The 19484-nt window shown below is 45.5% G+C and overlaps 1 protein-coding gene across 1 annotated transcript in view; it reads right to left on the bottom strand.

The window, feature by feature from the left end:
* Positions 1–19484, bottom strand: part of LOC115147878 (voltage-dependent T-type calcium channel subunit alpha-1I-like) — a 128494-nt gene that overhangs the window by 50897 nt on the left and 58113 nt on the right. Inside the window, exons 13-23 of the mRNA XM_029690142.1 lie at positions 19382–19472; positions 16801–17054; positions 12388–12458; positions 11684–12158; positions 11332–11432; positions 8471–8594; positions 7842–7910; positions 5334–5512; positions 3827–3953; positions 2773–2898; positions 2482–2571 (exon numbers count right to left, since the gene is read on the bottom strand). Of these exons, the coding sequence (XP_029546002.1) occupies positions 2482–2571; positions 2773–2898; positions 3827–3953; positions 5334–5512; positions 7842–7910; positions 8471–8594; positions 11332–11432; positions 11684–12158; positions 12388–12458; positions 16801–17054; positions 19382–19472 (1707 nt within the window). The remainder of the gene's footprint in view (positions 1–2481; positions 2572–2772; positions 2899–3826; positions 3954–5333; positions 5513–7841; positions 7911–8470; positions 8595–11331; positions 11433–11683; positions 12159–12387; positions 12459–16800; positions 17055–19381; positions 19473–19484) is intronic.

A 19484-nucleotide genomic window follows, 5' to 3' on the forward strand; every position in this document is an offset into this window, starting at 1 on the left:
GACTCCTGGGAAGTGTAGCGTCTGCCAAGAGATTTATCGCACAGTCCCCCCGTCGATGGGGTGGTAATTGGGTCACCTTCTTTTTACAGAAGGCGAGAGCCAAATCAGCATATTCAGAGGGGATGTGCATGGTGGAGACCTGGTTTGGACTCTCCACCGCAGTTGCACCTATGGAAACACCGATACATCTCCCTGAACACTGATGCGACCATCCTGTAAGAGCCTTCTGTTGCCATGAGGTAGTAGGGTCATGATTAACCAACCAGGGAAATCCCAATACCACTGGAAATGCAGGAGAATCAATCAGGAAAAGACTAATTCTCTCCTTATGATCCCCCTGCGTTCTCATACACAGTGGAACCGTGACCTCCCTTATAATACCCAATCCTAAAGGACGACTATCTAAAGAATGTACAGGGAAGGGTACATCAACAGGAGCAATAGGAATCCCTAAACTACGAGCAAACACACAATCAAAAAAGTTCCCAGCTGCGCCTGAATCTACTAGCACCTTATGCTGAGAATTCGGGGAAAACTCCGGGAACTCTATAGAGATATACGTATGCGCAACAGGAAGCTCTGGGTGAGTTTGGTAACTACTCACCTGGGATGATCCACCAGCGCTCTGCCTGCTGCCTCGATTACCTCTCCAGCACCGACCAGCAGTGTGTCCTCTGCGGCCACAATTGGTGCAGGAAATAGCTCCCCTTCCGGTCGCCCTATGAGCAGTACCCCCGAGCTCTATCGGTGTAGACTCGGAGGAACAGGGGATGAACGAACGGACCCCGATCTGGACGTCCGCGGGTGGCCAACAGGTTATCCAGCCGGATGGATAAATCCACCAGCTGGTCGAGGGTAAGAGTGTTATCCCTGCATGCCATCTACCGACGGACGTCCTCTCGTAGACTACATCTGTACTGATTGATCAGGGCCTTCTCACTCCATCCCGCACTGGCAGCCAGGGTTCTAAAGTCCAGTGCGAAATCTTGAACACTCCTCATCCCCTGTCTGAGATGGAACAATCTCTCAACCGCCGCTCTCCCATCAGGTGGATGATCGAAGACAGCCCGAAAGCGACTTGTGAAATCTTCGTAGCGAACCAGCGTAGCGTCTATATTCCCCCACTCCGCGTTGGCCCACTCAAGGGCTTTCCCAGACAGACAGGAGATGAGGGCAGACACACTCTCGCATCCCGAGGGCACTGGGTGAACGGTCGCCAGGTACAGTTCCATCTGAAGCATGAAACCCTTGCACCCAGCCGCCATTCCATCATAAGCCCCCGGAAGCGAGAGCCTAATCCCAGTGGGTCCACTTGACGGAGGGGTGGGCAGCGGTGGTGTTAGTTGAGGTGATGTGGATGGAGTCGTCGGAAAAAAAACTATATCCAAACGTTCCATGGTGAGCAGCACGCGATCCATTGCTGATCCGAGCTGGTGTAACATTGTCGCGTGCTGCTGGACTTGTTCCTCGACTGGGTCCGGAAGAACCGATGCGCCTGCTGACTCCATAATAGGTGCGTTATTCTGTCAGTGTCCGTGTATAGGTGATGAGGAAAATGAGTCAATCGCAGGACATCGAACTGAGTAAAACATAAGTAATTTACTCAAATAAAAATTCAGCATACAAAATCCACGCAGGGAAAACAAGAACTACAAACACAACGAACAATACCAACAGTAAAACAATAACGCACAAAACATCATGATGACCAGAGGGTTTAAATAGGGAAGTAATCATAACAAAATGGGAACCAGGTGTGAACAATCAAGACATAACCAATCGACAAAGAAACATGGATCGGTGGCAGCTAGAAAGCCGGTGACGATGACCGCCGAACGCCACCCGAACAAGGAGAGGCACCAACTTCAGCGGAAGTCGTGACATTCTCTCTACTATTATTCTGACATTTCACATTCTTAAAATCAAGTGGTGATCCTAAATGACCTTAGACATGGAATTTTTACTAGGATTAAATCCCAGGAATTGTGAAACACTTTAGCCAAATATATTTAAACTCAGTTTATGTAAACTTCCGACTTCAACTGTGGGCCTGTGTGTATGCATAAGCTCTAATATGATTATGGTTGTTTTGGACTAATCGTGCCCTTAGAAAGCGCTGTCCATTTCATTGTGTTAGGCTTTGAAACAACATCCACAACGAACATGTTTTCCACTCAGTTTCAACCTGTTGGTGAACTTCTTTTAGTCACATGGATCAATCACAGTGGGGTGGATTTAAAAACATCATACTGTTTTGATGATAAGTGTTTTATGTGATTTTCGATCGCATTTGCATTGATGTCAGAGTCGTTAGAGGGACAACATAGCCCTGAGTACCAGGCCGTTAGGACCTGATGCTCGTTAGTGAGTTGGGTACTACCAACGCATATCCAGAGTGCATAAGAGGAGATTACCGTGTAGAATTTGGTGTGGCTATAACATGGTCACTGCAACAGCCATACTATGTGTGTTCTACAGTACCTGTTGGTCTATGCCCACAGCATCCAGACCATGGTACATGATGTTGACCCAGCCGTCTTTAGATGCCAGCACAAACAGAGACATCAGAGCCTGGAGGAGACAGAAACACATTCTGTTTATTTACCAGACAGTTAGTTAGTCTGGGATTTATGAACCCAACATATCTCTCTCTCTCAACACTATTCAATGTACACCTCACAAGCCAGCCTGCCCCTACCTGTCTAACTCTCCCTCTCTGTCCATATCCATTCACACACACCAACCTTTACACACCGCCCTGCCCCCTCCTACCTGTCCCAGGTTATCAAAGTTGTATTTGTGGTGAACCCATCTGTAGTTAGCCTGGAGACAGTCAGACTTGTTGGTGATGTTCTTCACCTCTAGACCCAGGCAGTAGTAAAACTTCCCCTTGAACAGCTGAGAGGGGACAACAATATAGTACAGTTAGTCTGCTTATGTATACCCTTGATATGGGTTATAAGTGCATTATAAGGCCACATAACACTTCATAAGACATTGGTAGTAAAACCTCCCTTTGAACAACTGAGGGAACAATACAAGACATGAAGCAATGTTAAAAACACACACAGGGAAAGACATGCACATAAATGAACCATTGAGGATGAAAGAAAACAAATCTCTGGTGGTCAACTACTCCACTTCTTTCAGCTCTTTTCTCTTCTGAGATCTACTCAGCATGGAACAATACATTACATGTCAGTTAGATTCAGATTCAGATTCAGATTCAGATTCAGACAGACAGACAGACAGACAGACAGACAGACAGACAGACAGACAGACAGACAGACAGACAGACAGACAGACAGACAGACAGACAGACAGACAGACAGACAGACAGTATGGATTCTCTTCCTGGGTGAGATGTTATCACAGTTCAACCAGACTACTATCATCAGAGAGAACAGAAACATCAGAGAAACAGCATAATAACACACCTCAGATGGACTGAGAGGATAAAAACGGGAAGAAAAGAAAGGGAAAATAATGAAGAGTGAAGATAAAAGAGAATAAGTTCAATAAGAAATCAACAGACAGAAAGTCAAATCAAATCAAAAGTGTCTTCATCTTCACAAAACATCTTAAACACAGTCAGATGTGAGGCATGGAGAAGTGGACAACACAGCACATTTCTGTTATGAAGTATAATAAAACTGGACTTAATAACTAACTACTGTTATGATGTACAATAAAGCTGGACTTATACAATAACAGTTTAGCTTTTCCCACACAAATAGTAAAGGCTGTGACTTGAGGAAAGGTAATCTGATCCTAGATCTGTACATAGGGGAAACTTCACCCCTGGAAGATAATGCTGTAGTCCTACCTGCACACCGAGGATGCCGAAGATGATAAAGAAAGCGCAGCAGATGAGGACGATGTTTCCTATAGGCTTCAGAGATGTGATGAGAGTCTCTACCACTAGCTTCAGCCCTGGAGCTCTGCTGATCACCCTGACAGAGAGAGGGACAAAAAGGACTGGCTTGAGGACTTCTCATCAATCTGGTCATCATCTATGATTCTGCTGTGATGTATAACAGTGAGTAGAGTGACTGCTGTTAGCACTGATATTCCAGTGTGCAGGAACCCTGGTCATGGACAGAACACAAGGTGTTCAGGATCACCCCCAACCCAGCACAAACAAACCTTCTTCCCCTAGTTAAATAATAATTCAGGTCCCTCAAGTGTGTTAGTGCAGGGCTGGAACAAAAGCCTGCACCCTCTTCAGAGTTACAAAGCTCCAGGGTTACAAAGCTCCATGGTTACAAAGCTCCATGGCTACCAAGCTCCAGGGTTTCGAAGCTCCAGGGTTACGAAGCTCCAGGGTTACGAAGCTCCAGGGTTACGAAACTCCAGGGTTACGAAACTCCAGGGTTACGAAGCTCCAGGGTTACGAAGCTCCATGGCTACCAAGCTCCATGGTTACAAAGCTCCATGGTTACAAAGGGTTAGGACATACAACATGATATAGGCCAAGTCCAGCCTGCAGTGAGTCCCTGAGAGAGAAATAGTGGGAGTTACAATCACCTTTTGGTGTTTGGGTTATCAATCTGATGGTCAAGTGTTACACTGAAGTACATTGACAGACAGTTGCATTGCATAATGCTTTAGATGGCGTTCATTTCCAGACCAGATCTGTTGTTGGTGGCCTATACTCCAGCAAGAGTAAAAGGTCTAACTAATATAAGTAAGCATCAGTCCTATATTTATGGAGTGAGGAGACATGTGAAAGGTCCACTGAAATACTTTGACATCATTGACAGACAGTTGCATTGCACCATAATGCTTTACATCACACCATTTTCCAACATCAGTCCCTTAGTGAGTGAGATGTGTCACGCCTTTTTATGTCTCTATTTAGGTTTGGTCAGGGTGTGATTTGGGTGGGCATTCTATGTTTGTATTTCTATGTTGGGGATTGCTTTGTTTCGGTGGGTATGGCTCCCAATCAGGAACAGCTGTACATCGTTGTTGCTGATTGGGAGTCATACTTAGGCAGCATGTTTTTCCTTTGGGTTTTGCGGGTAGATATTTTCTGTTTAGTGTTTTGCACCTGACAGAACTGTTTGGCTGTCGGTTTCTTGTTTTTTGTGTTTATAGTGTTCTATCTTCAATAAATTCATGATGAGCACTAACCACGCTGCACCTTGGTTCACTCTCTCCAAAGACAGCCGTTACAAGATGTTAGTGAACTATTAACAACATTATCTACCTTAATATATATAGGTTGGAACAGATCAGCCTGCCATGTCAATGCATTTCTACCAAACAGGTTTTCCTCAGGCAGCATTCAAATAGAATTTCCACAGATATTTCCAGTTAGTCCTCCCTACCTGAGAGGGCGTAGTGTCCTGAGCAGCCTGAGCACTCTCAGCACCCCCAGGATCTTAGCCCCGCCTGCCATGGACACAACAATGTCAATCAACGACACGAAGACCAGGAAACCATCCAGAACGTTCCAGCTGCTTTTCAGATAGGCCTTCTCACCCAGGTACAGACCCTTAGAGACCACCTGGGAGAGGGAGGAAGGCGGAGAGGGAGGAAGGGAAGGTGGAGAAGAACGAGAGAGACTTACAGTTTGTGAATTCATTTTAAGATAGCTAGGTGAGACAACCACATTTCACAGTCATAGTAAGTATATTATCCCTCAATAAAGAAACAGTGGTAGAATCAGGTACGCCTTCTCACCCTTAGACACCACCTGATGAGGGAGAGATGGGAGGGGGGAGAGAGGGGCGGAGAGGGAGCGGATGAGGAGTAGGAAGGATGAAAGGAAGAGGAGAGAGACGGAGGAGAAGGAACAAATACACGAAAGAGAGAGTGGAGGCGGAAAAGGGGGGAGAGGTGGAGGGAGAGGAGGAGAGGATGATGTTGTTAAAGACGTGTTAGAGATGTTCACATGCCCCGTCATTTTGCACTTGCTGAGTACTTTCGCGGGAACAACTTTTTTTTTCTTCGTCTTCCCAGAAAGGGAGGGTGGTTGTGTGGTTGAAAGTGGAAATATATGTCAGATTCCCATGGCTTTCACTAGAGACATAGAAAAGAGAGGGAGGGAGGGAGAGAGGGAAGAGGGAGAGAGAGGGAGGGAAGGGAAAGAGAGAGAGAGGGAAGAGAGGGAGAGAAGAGAGGGAAGAGAGGGAGAGAGAGAGGAAAGAGAGAGGGAAGAGAGGGAGAGAAAGAGAGAGGGAAGAGAGGGAGAGAGAGGAAACATCAAACAAGGTTGCGTGAGAAAGGTAGAGAGTGGAGGGAGAGGGAGAAGGGAAGAGAGAGAGAGAGAGAGGGAGAGAGAGACCATAGGGAGGTAGAATATTGACAAGTTCAACAAGAGAGGCAGAAGTATTGAGAAAGCTGGAGAGAGTGATGGTAAGAAACAGAGAGGGAGAGGAAGGGTAAAAGGTTATTTGTCCAGTGGGGTGGCACACACACACACACACACACACACACACACACACACACACACTTCTCTGACACTTTTGACACCAAACAAGACGCCAGGCAGTGCCGCAACTAAAACTCTGAGTGACAGCTCTAGGGGGCGGAGAAATGGCAACAAACACCGGGCGTCATGCCAACTGTTACCACGGTGACCTGAGCAGGTAGAGTTCTATAGCCTGAGGGAGACGGAATGAAAACAGTGTTCAACTCCTATGCCAGGGAGGACTGGAAACTCAATGATAACAAATGGAAGGATTGATCTGTAGGCCTACAGAAACAGCAAGACAACACATGCAGACATTCACACACTGATGACAGAGCAACTCCACAGAACAGAAGACAGTCAGGCTATTAACACATTCTCACTCTGTCAGCCATAGGAATCAATATGCGTGATGACGGCTGGAATGTTTTACTCAATCATTTTGTTCTATAATGGTGATTTCATATGACAGTGTTTTACATCAATAATTCAATAATCACACCTGGAGTTATTCAGCACTATGTCTAGATATGATAAAGACCTGGAGTTATTCAGCACTATGTCTAGATATGATAAAGACCTGGAGTTATACAGCACTATGTCTAGATATGATAAAGACCTGGAGTTATACAGCACTATGTCTAGATATGATAAAGACCTGGAGTTATACAGCACTATGTCTAGATATGATATAGACCTGGAGTTATTCAGCACTATGTCTAGATATGATAAAGACCTGGAGTTATACAGCACTATGTCTAGATATGATATAGACCTGGAGTTATTCAGCACTATGTCTAGATATGATAAAGACCTGGAGTTATACAGCACTATGTCTAGATATGATAAAAGGATGCTAGTATAGATGGTGACAGTGACTTCACGCTAGGCTGTGTGCCTGTGTGTATGTGTGTGTAGATGTGCGTCTGTGCTTGTGTATGTATGTGTGTGAAGGTGTGTGAAGGTGTGTGACAAGATACAAGGCAAGGCATATGATGGAGTGCATTTACGAGGGGAAACTTTGTCTAATGAATACCGTTGTTTAATTAGTGTTCCCGAGACAGATGTTAGGTTGACACGATGACAGTCTCCATACGGAGAGAGAGGATATGAAGGGGTTTGTACAAGACATGGACAAGAGGAGTGAGTTAGAGGGGGACATCCCCAGGACTGGCTAGAGGCTATAGCTGGAGAGAGAGACATTATCTTTTAATTCTATCTAATTATCTCTCCATCGTTAATGATGGGGAATTGATTAAGTGAAATGGACTGAGGAATAGAAAGAGGGAGAAAGGAGAGAGGAAGATGAGGAGGAGAGGAGAGACAACATGACGACAGCATGTCGGTAGATCTCTTTCCACTACAGTCCTAGGAAAGGAGAGGAGAAGAGAGGAGGAGAAGAAAGGAGAAATTGGTACTTTACCTTGACGGTCATCTCAGCTACAAATATGGCTGTGAAGACATAGTTGGAGACGGTGAGGAATAGTCTTTCCTGGAGGGAGGAAGGGAGGGAGGGAGAGAGAGATGGGAGAGAGAGGTAGGGAGGGAGGGGGAAGGGGGGAGAGAGAGGGAGCGAAAAATTGAGAAAGACAGATAATGCCAAGAAAAGTTAAGAGGGAGAAGGAGAATGACAAAAATGGAAAGACAGAGATAAATAAGGAGAGAGAGAGAGAGAGAGAGAGAGAGAGCACACCAGCACAAAGTTATCTTCTATCAAAAAACTTTGACACACTTTAGAAAAAGTCTCCAACCTCTAATTTCTCACGGCTAAAATAGCTCCCAGATCCATCCTTATGAATTTAACATGGAAGCTGTAGGCCCACTGTCTGGGTTGTCCAGTGACAAATAATACACAGAGAATAATGAATGAATATGGATATGAAGCAGAGGTGTGTTTGTGTGTGAATGTGTGTGTGTGTGTGTGTGTGTGTGTGTGTGGTGTGTGTGGTCTGTGTGTGTGTGTGTGTGTGTGTGTGTGTGTGTGTGTGTGTGTGTGTGTGTGTGTGTGTGTGTGTGTGTGTGTGTGTGTGTGTGTGTGTACCCCAGTCTTACCAAGCTGCTCTGCAGTATCTTGGGTCTCTCCAGAGCTACAGTGATACAGTTGAGAAAGATGAAGGATAAAACTACGTAGTCAAATAGCTTGTGGGCTATAATGGACTGACATAGCAGTCTGAACCTGAGAGACAGGGAGGGAGGGAGGGAGGGAGGGAGGGAGGGAGAAAGAGAGAGCGAAGGGGAGGGAGGGAGGGAGAAAGAGAGAGAGGGAGGGAGGGAGGGAGGGAGGGAGGGAGGGAGGGAGGGAGAAAGAGAGAGAGGGAGGGAGGGAGGGAGCGAGGAAAGGGAGGGAGGGAGGAGGGAGGGAGGGCGGGAGAGATCGGGGGAGGGAGGGAGGCAGGGATGGAGGGAGGGAGAGAGGGAGAAACAGAAAGCGAGTGGGAGGGAGGGAGAAAGAGAGAGAGGGGGGAGGGAGGGAGGCAGGGAGGGAGGGATGCAGGGATGCAGGGAGGGAGGGAGAAAGAGAGAGCGAGGGGGAGGGGGAGGGAGGGAGAAAGAGAGAGGGGGGAGGGAGGGAAGAAAGATGGGAGGGAAGATGGGAGGGAGGGAGGGAGGCAAGCAGGCAGGCAGGCAGGCAGGCAGGGAGAAAGAGAGAGAGGGGGGAGGGAGGAGGCAGGGAGGGAGGGAGGGAGAAAGAGAGAGCGAGGGGGAGGGAGGGAGAAAGAGAGAGGGAGGGAGGGAGGGAGGGAGGGAGAGAGGGAGGGAGGGAGAGAGGGAGAGAGGGAGAGAGAGAGAGAGAGAGAGAGAAAGAAAGGGAGGGAGAAAGGGAGAAAGGGAGAAAGGGAGAAAGGGAGAAAGGGAGAAAGGGAGAAAGGGAAGGGGGGTAAGAGAGGTGGGACATATAAAAAAGTTAGATTAGAACATGTAATTGTGCCTAGATGTTTGTGATGATAGCACCTGCCACCTACTGAAAGCTTTCATGTAATGTTTATCATCACACTGATGAACAGAAAACAGTGAACCACAGCAAAACCTGCTATCTAGACGGAGAGGAGGGATCGATACCTGGCAAACCTCTATTGATTCAGACTTGGCAACCCTGTCCCCTCTCTATTGATTCAGACCTGGCAACCCTGTCTCCTCTCTATTGGTTCAGACATGGCAACCCTGTATTGATCCTGACCAGTAGATGAGCTGGCATAATAGCACGCACACGCGCACACACACACACACACACACACACACACACACACACACACACACACACACACACACACACACACACACTTCCCTGTGAAAGCCACTTTATGCTTTATGACAGCCTGGAGCTGTGTTTTAGCAGTGGCAGGTGCAATCAGTCAAGCCTTGGGCCCCTGACGTTCCTGTGTGTGTGTGTGTGTGTGTGTGTGTGTGTGTGTGTGTGTGTGTGTGTGTGTGTGTGTGTGTGTGTGTGTGTGTGCGTGTGTGCGTGTGTGCGTGTGTGTGTGTGTGTGTGTGTGTGTGTGTGTGTGACACCAGTGTACTCAGCATGTAATGGAGTCTGGTAATAGCCAATAGGGAGAACAACACAGAGCCTGGGACTAAAAGTGCTGTGAATTCTCACGACTTACTAGTGGGTCTGAAAAATAATACGCTTCAATGTTAGATAGTTTTTCTGGAAATGTAGTAAATCTACCTATTATAATACAGCTACGAAGTCAAATCACTTTCTAGGAAATGGGTAGTGGTGGGTAGAGCCCTGTCCAGGCCTGGATTTTAAGCCCGAGCCATACCCATGCCTGCGACATTCAGAGCCTACTCTACCCAGGCCTTATTTCTTCTGCCAAATTTAAGGCCCGGCCCTGCCCTAAATCAGACGTAACTTCCATTAGCTGCTCCTCTCTGTCTGTAACTGGCTCCCTGCTCGCAGCTCACTCTGCATGCACTCTGATCATGGCAGCTCTGAGTCTGGGAGTATCCGTAGCAACGGCTGCGCTTGGGCTGCTCTGCTCAATGACGAGACATGAGAGATCAGCAAGCTGCCTTCTTCACTCTAAACTCTGACAAAACTCAAGGAACAGGATTATTTTCTGTGAAATAATCTCTCCTGTGTTATATCTGCGGAGTTTGAAGCGCTCCTGACACCATGTTATGATCTTAGTCAGATAGAACTGTACTGGAAGAAATACTGTTTTTCTCCTCTACTTGGCAATTTAACGATCAATTCATGTCATTTAAAATACACTCATTTATTCTACCCTGACATGAGACAGACAGGTCTTTATGTGTGTTGTCTGGGTAACAAGAGACAGACAGGTCTTTATGTGTTTGTGTCTGGGTAACAAGAGACAGACAGGTCTTTATGTGTGTGTTGTCTGGTTAACAAGAGACAGACAGGTCTTTATGTGTGTGTGTCTGGGTAACAAGAGACAGACAGATCTCCATGTGTGTGTCTCTGGGTAACAAGAGACAGACAGGTCTTTATGTGTGTGTGTCTGGGTAACAAGAGACAGACAGGTCTCTATGTGTGTGTGTCTGGGTAACAAGAGACAGACAGGTCTTTATGTGTGTGTCTGGGTAACAAGAGACAGACAGGTCTCTATGTGTGTGTGTCTGAGTAACAAGAGACAGACAGGTCTTTATGTGTGTTGTCTGGGTAACAAGAGACAGACAGGTCTTTATGTGTGTGTCTGGGTAACAAGAGACAGACAGGTCTTTATGTGTGTTGTCTGGGTAACAAGAGACAGACAGGTCTTTATGTGTGTGTCTGGGTAACAAGAGACAGACAGGTCTTTATGTGTGTTGTCTGGGTAACAAGAGACAGACAGGTCTTTATGTGTGTGTTGTCTGGTTAACAAGAGACAGACAGGTCTCTATGTGTGTGTGTCTGAGTAACAAGAGACAGACAGGTCTCTATGTGTGTTGTCTGGGTAACATACTTGTTCTGTGGTGAGAAGAGGTAGACAGACCAGTCCTCTCTTTTCTCACACCAGTCAGGCCTGTACACCTCCATCATCTTCTGGATACGGAAACACATACTCTAGAGGAGGAAGAGAGGAGGAGGGGGGGGAGGAGAGAGAGAGTGTGTGTGAGAGAGAGAGAGAGGGCGAGAGAGAGAGGAAATGTATTAGCAATAGAGCAAAATGGGAGGACATTCATGTCACCTCCGGTGGTAGTGTTTGATACAGTGACTTGGCAGTCATTTCAGTCAAGGACATTTTTCCATCGAGTAAATACCCTCTGGGTAAACATAGACTATTCAGTTCTAGCCAGTCTTGCAGTAAAACTCACATAGTCTATCTCCTCATCCAGGTCCGATCTGTCCTTGGCGAGGTTCAGCTGAGGGAAGACCTCTGCTAGGAGTTGGGAAGTCTGGGGACCCGTAAGACCAATAGGACTAGGAGCCTTCCCATTACAATCATGGTGCTCCACGACCATACCCCCACTGCCACTGCTCCCTCCCCCAGAAACACTCCTCATCCTGGGGTTGGTGCGAGGCGGAGGTCCCCCGGGGACCTGGAGCATATTTGGGAGCTCCAGGGAGAGAGCGCGGCGGTCCCGGTGCCGGATGGCATTGCGTCGGGAGAGGAGGGGGAGAGGGGGAGCGTGGTGAGGGGGGAGGTGGAGAGCGGGGGAGAGGAGGAACTCTTGCTCGGCCGAGTGGTAAAGGGAGTGGGGGCTTCGGACACGGAGGCTTCCTCCCACCACACCCGCTCCCATCCCCCCTAGCCCGCGGGAGGGGCATCCCAGGCTGTTCCAGCTGGACCTGAGGGGAGGCAGAATGTGGTGGGTACATGAAGAGTTCATAAAGTAGTTATAACTGATTCATAAAGGATTGATATGTTCCTGAGATTAATAGTGTATTACACAATTAATTATGGATCAAGAAGGTTACTTTGATGATTTAACAAGGATTAATAGAATATGACTGATTCATTAATTAGCAATAAATGATTCATGAAGTAATCAAGTATTCCATTGATCTAACTATCTACCTGCGGTTCCATGCACTCTGAGGAGGGGGAGGGCGACCCCAATGGTGGTGCAGGGCACTGCGGCCGTGGTGCTGTAACCAAGACAACAAAAGACATGAGAAAATGAACTGGTATTTGAAATGTATACGTTGGTAAATACATGATGTATATACCATATATACACCATAAAGACAACATTACGGACCCCTTTTGGCCTCAGACTTAATTTGTCGGGGCGTGGACTCTACAAGCTGCCATGTTGACTCGAATGCTTCCCACAGTTGTGTCAAGTTGGCTGGTGGTGGATCTCTACTCCGAATAGCTGGCTCCATCTCATCCCACAGATGCTCAATTGGATTGAGATCTGGTGACTGGGCAGGCCACTGCAGTAAGCTGAATTCACTGTTGTGGAACCATTCCTGGACAATCCTAGCCTTGTGGCATGGGGCATTACCCGGCTGAAAAAAATCATTTCACAGATGGATACACTGCTGCCATTAAGGGATGCGCCTGATTGGCAAAGATGTTCAGATATCCTGTGGCATTCAAACATTGCTCCACTTTTATCAAGGGGCCCAATGTGTGCCATGAAAACACACCCATCCCACCACCACCAGCCTGTAATGTTGACATGTGGCATGATGGATGCATGTATGGTTCTCTCCAAACCCTAGTCCTCCCATCAGCGTGAAACAGCAAGAACCAGGATTCATCAGACCAGGTAATGTTTTTCCAGTTCTCCAGTGTCCAGTGTTTTCCTTCTTTAGCCCACTGCAACCACAGTTTCTGGGTTTATTTTCTGAAAGAGGTGGAACTCCGTAAGGTCGTCGGCTGCCCTACCCCATTCGTGTCAAGGGACGAGTTGTGCATTATTTTATGGGTCTTTGGGCACCAATGTTGTACTGGACTGTCAGTTGATTAAATGTAGCTGTCTGTTGCTCTGCACAATTCATGTCAGCCTCCTTTGTCCTCTTTCATCAATGACCCGTTTTTGACCACTGGCCTGCTGTTGGCTGGATGTCCTTTGGGTGGTGGACCATTCTTGATACACACAGGAAACTGTTAAACTGTAAAACTGAAACTGTTGCAATTCTTGACACACTCAAAGCGGTGCACCTGGCAACTACTAACATACCCTGTTCAAAGGCACTTCAATATGTTGTCTTGCCCATTCACCCTCTGAAAGGCACACGTCTCAATTGTCTCAAGGCTTAAAAATCCTTCTTTAACCTGTCTCCTCCCCTTCATCTGCACTGATTGAAGTGGATTTAACAAGTGACATCAATAAGGGATCATAGCGTTCACCTGGATTCACCTGGATTCACCTGGCCAGTCTGTGTCATTGTCATATTAGTGTATGTAGGTGGCAGGGAAGTCAGGCGCAGGAGAAACCAAGTTGGTTAATATGAAGTTTTTAATGAAAAATAAAAACTCCAAAACCAAAGTACAAAATAACATGGGTAAAGAATACCCGTCGCACACCGATACATAAACCCATGTAACATAACAATCACAAACAATGAGGGGAAATAACAAACAAGGACATGAGGGGAAACAGAGGGTTAAATACACAACATGATAAATTGGATTGGAAACAGGTGTGTAGGAAGACAAGACAAAACCAATGGAAAATGAAAAACTGATCAATGATGGCTAGAAGACCGAGCACCACCCGAGCAAGGAGGGGCATCGACTTCGGCAGAAGTCATGACAGTCATAGAAAGAGCAATGTTTTGTACACTCAGTGTATATATATACAGTTGAAGTCGGAAGTTTACATACATTTAGGATGGAGTCATTAAAACCCGTTTTTCAACCCCTCCACAAATTTCTTGTTAACAAACTACAGTTTTGGCAAGTTGGTTAGGACATCTACTTTGTGCATGACACAAGTCATTTTTCCAACAATTGTTTACAGACAGATTATTTCACTTATAATTCACTGTATCACAATTCCAGTGGGTCAGAAGTTTACATACACTAAGTTGACTGTGCCTTTAAAGAGCTTGGAAAATTACATAGAATGATGTCATGGCTTTAGAAGCTTCAGGTAGTCTAATTGACATAATTTGAGTCAATTGGAGGTGTACCTGTGGATATATTTCAAGGCCTACCTTCAAACTCAGTGCCTCTTTGCTTGACAACATGGGAAAATCAAAAGAAATCAGCCAAGACCTCAGAAAAGAAATTGTAGACCTCCACAAGTCTGGTTCATCCTTGGGAGCAATTTACAAATGCCTGAAGGTACCACGTTCATCTGTACAAACAATAGTACGCAAGTATAAACACCATGGGACCACGCAGCTGTCATACTGCTCAGGAAGGAGACACATTCTGTCTCCTAGAGATGAACTTACTTTGGTGCGAAAATTGCAAATCAATCCCAGAACAACAGCAAAGGACCTTGTGAAGATGCTGGAGGAAACAGGTACCAAAGTATCTATATCCTCAGTAAAACGAGTCCTATATCGAAAAAACCTGAAAGGCCGCTCAGCAAGGAAGAAGCCACTGCTCCAAAACCGCCATAAAAAAGCCATACTATGGTTTGCAACTGCACATGGGGACAAAGATCGTACTTTTTGGAGAAATGTTCTCTGGTCTGATGAAACAAAAATAGAACTGTTTGGCCATAATGACCATCATTATGTTTGGAGGAAAAAGGGGGAGGCTTGCAAGCCGAAGAACACCATCCCAACCGTGAAGCACGGGGGTGGCAGCATCATGTTGTGGGGGTGCTTTGCTGCAGGAAGGACTGGTGCACTTCACAAAATAGACGCCATCATGAGAAAGGAAAATTATGTGGATATATTGAAGCAACATCTCAAGACATCAGTCAGGAAGTTAAAGCTTGATCACAAATGGATCTTCCAAATGGACAATGACCCCAAGCATACTTCCAAAGTTGTGGAAAAATGGCTTAAGGACAACAAAGTCAAGGTATTGGAGTGACCATCACAAAGCCCTGACCTCAATCCCATAGAAAATTTGTGGGCAGAACTGAAAAAGTGTGTGCGAGCAAGGAGGCCTACAATCCTGACTCCGTTACACCAGCTCTGTCAGGAGGAATGGACCAAAATTCACCCAACTTATTGTGGGAAGCTTGTGGAAGGCTACCCGAAATGTTTGACCCAAGTTAAACAATTTAAAGGCAATGCTAACAAATACTAATTGAGTGTATGTAAACTTCTGACCCACTGGGAATATGATGAAAGAAATAAAAGCTGAAATAATCAATCTCTCTACTATTATTCTGACATTTCACATTCTTAAAATAAAGTGGTGATCCTAACTGGCCTAAGACAGGGAATTTTTACCTGGATTAAATATCAGGAATTGTGGAAAACTGAGTTTAAATGTATTTGGCTAAGGTGTATGTAAACTTCCGACTTCAACTGTACATCTACTTTCTAGACTGTTTTTCTGTCGACGTTCAAATGAATCTTCACCAGTGAAACTTTACCAAGTGAGATAACTGATCGTTCTCAACAGTGTGTGGTGCCTTGGGAGGTGATAGCCACTCTGTCAGGAAAATTACATGGTTTACTTCTGGAATCGTCCCTGTGACGACAATCACAGTCTTATTCACAGCTATATACCGCAGGAATTTATACCACCGTTGCCAAGGCAACGCTTATTTCGTCCCACCCCCCTTTCTTTTTTGTGTGAGATGTGTCTCACCTCATTAAACAGATATACATCAACACATCAGGGAAAAACCAAATTGGAAGAAAGACAAAAATGTGTTTTTTGATTCTTCAGGTAAATTGAGTAAATTCAAAATGACATCAGTGACCAAACAATTAACTTGGAACTCTCTCAAGCTACTGGTAGGGGACAGAAACATTCATGTTAACTTTTACCCCCAGGCAGTGGAGTATACAATGATTGTGGAGGCCTTCAGCAAAGATGTCTACATTGTTTTTGACATGTGACAATGAAGACAAGTATGTCACTAAACTATACATAATCCTCTCTCTCTTCCTCTCTCACTCTCTTCTCTTTCTCTCTCTCTAGCTCTCTCTGTCGCTCTCATTCTCTCTCTCTCGCTTAATTAACAGTGGTTGCCATGGCGACTGGAATCCCGGGAACTGAGCCAGGCTCAATCAACCAAAGGCAGGCTTCGGCTCGACAGGCAGATGCGTGGAGTCCAGGGAGCTCCTGAACTGGGAACGTCGTGATCAGAATCTCCCCCGTCGTCGGGAATGTTTATCGAATTGAAGACTCCATCCGGACTAGTCTGCAGCTGACTAGTGGCTAAGCAGACCCTTGATAACTGCCATTATGTGGCGTGTTGTGTGTAATTTGTGTAATGCAACTTGTCCATAGTCTGGGTCTAGGAAATCATAGACTGTGGACATTTAAAGAATAGCTGTTATATTTACGATATGCTACGTGTTGCTGTTAGGGCAAGTGTTCTATTAAGGGTATTTACACTGAGAACTTCTGGGTTAATGGTTGAGTGTGTGTGTGTGTGTGTGTGTGTGTGTGTGTGTGTGTGTTACATCTCACCAGAGAGAATGATCTCCTCTGCTCCAGGTTGGCCTTGCCCAGACTCATAACGCTGCTCTTCCGTGACCCCAGGGCATAGGTCAGCCTGTCAGTGGGGTACGACCCCCTGGGGGCCATCACCGGGGTCAATGTGGTCAACTCCAGGTGCCCGTTAGGGGTCAAGGTGCAGATTTTAGGATCTAAAAGGGCAAAGAAGAAGAAGAAGGACAGAGCTTTATATACATAATTACATTGTGTCTCTAAACAGCCCTTGTAGTGTTTCCTAAATCCTCATATACCCCCAGACAGTTCTACTTGTAGTGTTTCCTATATCCTCATATACCCCCAGACAGTTCTACTTGTAGTGTTTCCTAAATCCTCATATACCCCCAGACAGTTCTACTTGTAGTGTTTCCTAAATCCTCATATACCCCCAGACAGTTCTACTTGTAGTGTTTCCTAAATCCTCATATACCCCCAGACAGTTCTACTTATAGTGTTTCCTAAATCCTCATATACCCCCAGACAGTTCCACTTGTAGTGTTTCCTACATCCTCATATACCCCCAGACAGTTCTACTTGTAGTGTTTCCTACATCCTCATATACCCCCAGACAGTTCTACTTGTAGTGTTTCCTACATCCTCATATACCCCCAGACAGTTCTACTTGTAGTGTTTCCTAAATCCTCATATACCCCCAGACAGTTCCACTTGTAGTGTTTCCTACATCCTCATATACCCCCAGACAGTTCTACTTGTAGTGTTTCCTAAATCCTCATATACCCCCAGACAGTTCTACTTGTAGTGTTTCCTAAATCCTCATATACCCCCAGACAGTTCCACTTGTTTGAAGTTTTCAAATATTAACACGTGATTCCTCTTCTCCGGTCTTTAAACCACAGCTGTGGACATCCATAATGTAACACCCCAAGGAGACACAGAACAGAGTTATCCACAACAGGAATACTAGGTCTGACACCTCACATAGAGCCCCACAGTGGAGGTGTCACAATACCCATAAAACCTAGCTGTCAAACAGGGAAACGGTTACAATAGTTTTTCCACCATTCATTTTTCCCTTAAGGGATTTTAGAAACACTTAAAATAAGGGCTGTGTTTTGTGTAGGCTTACCCTGGAGTGACGTTTTGATAACCATGTAAATCTCTCTCGGACAAGGCGACTCTTATCAATATATTAGTCTCTATTTACTCTCTATTTACTCTGAAAATTCTAATTAGCATCAAAGTAATACGACAAGACTAAAAATCCCTGCAAGCTCTTGCACTTTATCTATAGCTGGCACCTTTGCTAACAGGTACATTTAAAGAAATGATGCCAATTTATTAATCACTAAATGTAGCTAACATTAGATAGTTAATCCAGAGATTCTTACCTTTGCCTCGATTCGGCAGTCTCGTCCAGATCATCACTGCATTTGTACTTCTTTATGATAGCCACATTAGCAGTTAATTCGCATTTCATTTTTGGGGGGGTAAATACAGACGAATATATTGATAAGAGTCACCTTGTCCTCGAGAGATTTACATGGTTATCAAAACATCACATCAGGGTAAGCCTACATGAAACACAACCCTTATTTTAAGTGTTTCTAAAATACCCTATGGGGGAAAATGAATGGTGGAAAAACTATTGGAACCATTTCCTTGTTTGACCGCCAGGTTTTCTGGGTATTATGACTGTGGTACTCTATGGAGGTCAGGCCTTACAGAACATATGTTAGACCTAGCAGGATGGAGTTCTAATGATAGAGTTACAGTGTTGATGATGTGTGTTCTCCAGGTCTTAGATGATCTAATAGTGTTCCTGGCTGAGCTTAGGGGGCTGTGTGAGCTGGTTGGCTAAACCAGGGTCAGAGTTAGGATTTAGAGATAACAGACGGGGTTCTTCTTGTCAGTTAGAACACGTAGTCTTACTCTTTTTTCTCTTTCACTCAGTCTGAGGAGAGCTTGAAGCTGCCTTGGTTCAAATAAGTTGAGGACATCTGTAATGGAAGTGGGAAACTGTGAGGAAGAGCTGGTGGGTGTGGGTGGGTGGGTGGGTGGGGGGGGGGGGGAGTGTGTGTGTGTGTGTGTGTTGTAGAGAACACTAAGTGCTACCCAGAATGACCCCAAAACACCCCTTCCTGTCTCCATATGTGTCCCTGTCTACTTCAGCACTCTGTGCACTATAACTCCTCACTGCATGACTATACTTTGGTATGAATCCCATCCAGAATTCAATAGTTGTCTTGGGAACCACCTTATTTTGTCTGTGACTGAATACCTCGTCCATGTACAATGGTTTCAAGGATGCTATACCCCCACGCCTTTTAATTTGTTGTGTATAACATCCTTGAAACATGAGCATAAAAAAATGCTCTGCTTTGTCCTCTCCTTTGTCCTATCGTAGAAACGATTGTACAGGCATTGTATTCTGAATGTTACCATCCAAACCACAGCATTATATTGTGAATGTTACCATCCAAAACACATCATTATATTGTGAATGCAGTATATGAAGACTCACCAGACAGTTTGAGAGAATCATTAAGCTTCTCACTCTCGTCAAAGTTAGAGGGGGAACTGTCATCCTCTGAATAGGAGCGATTAGCATCTCCCTGATGGAGAGA

The sequence above is a fragment of the Salmo trutta genome, chromosome 14 (assembly GCF_901001165.1).
Source record: "Salmo trutta chromosome 14, fSalTru1.1, whole genome shotgun sequence".
In the NCBI taxonomy this organism is placed as follows: Eukaryota; Metazoa; Chordata; class Actinopteri; order Salmoniformes; family Salmonidae; genus Salmo; species Salmo trutta.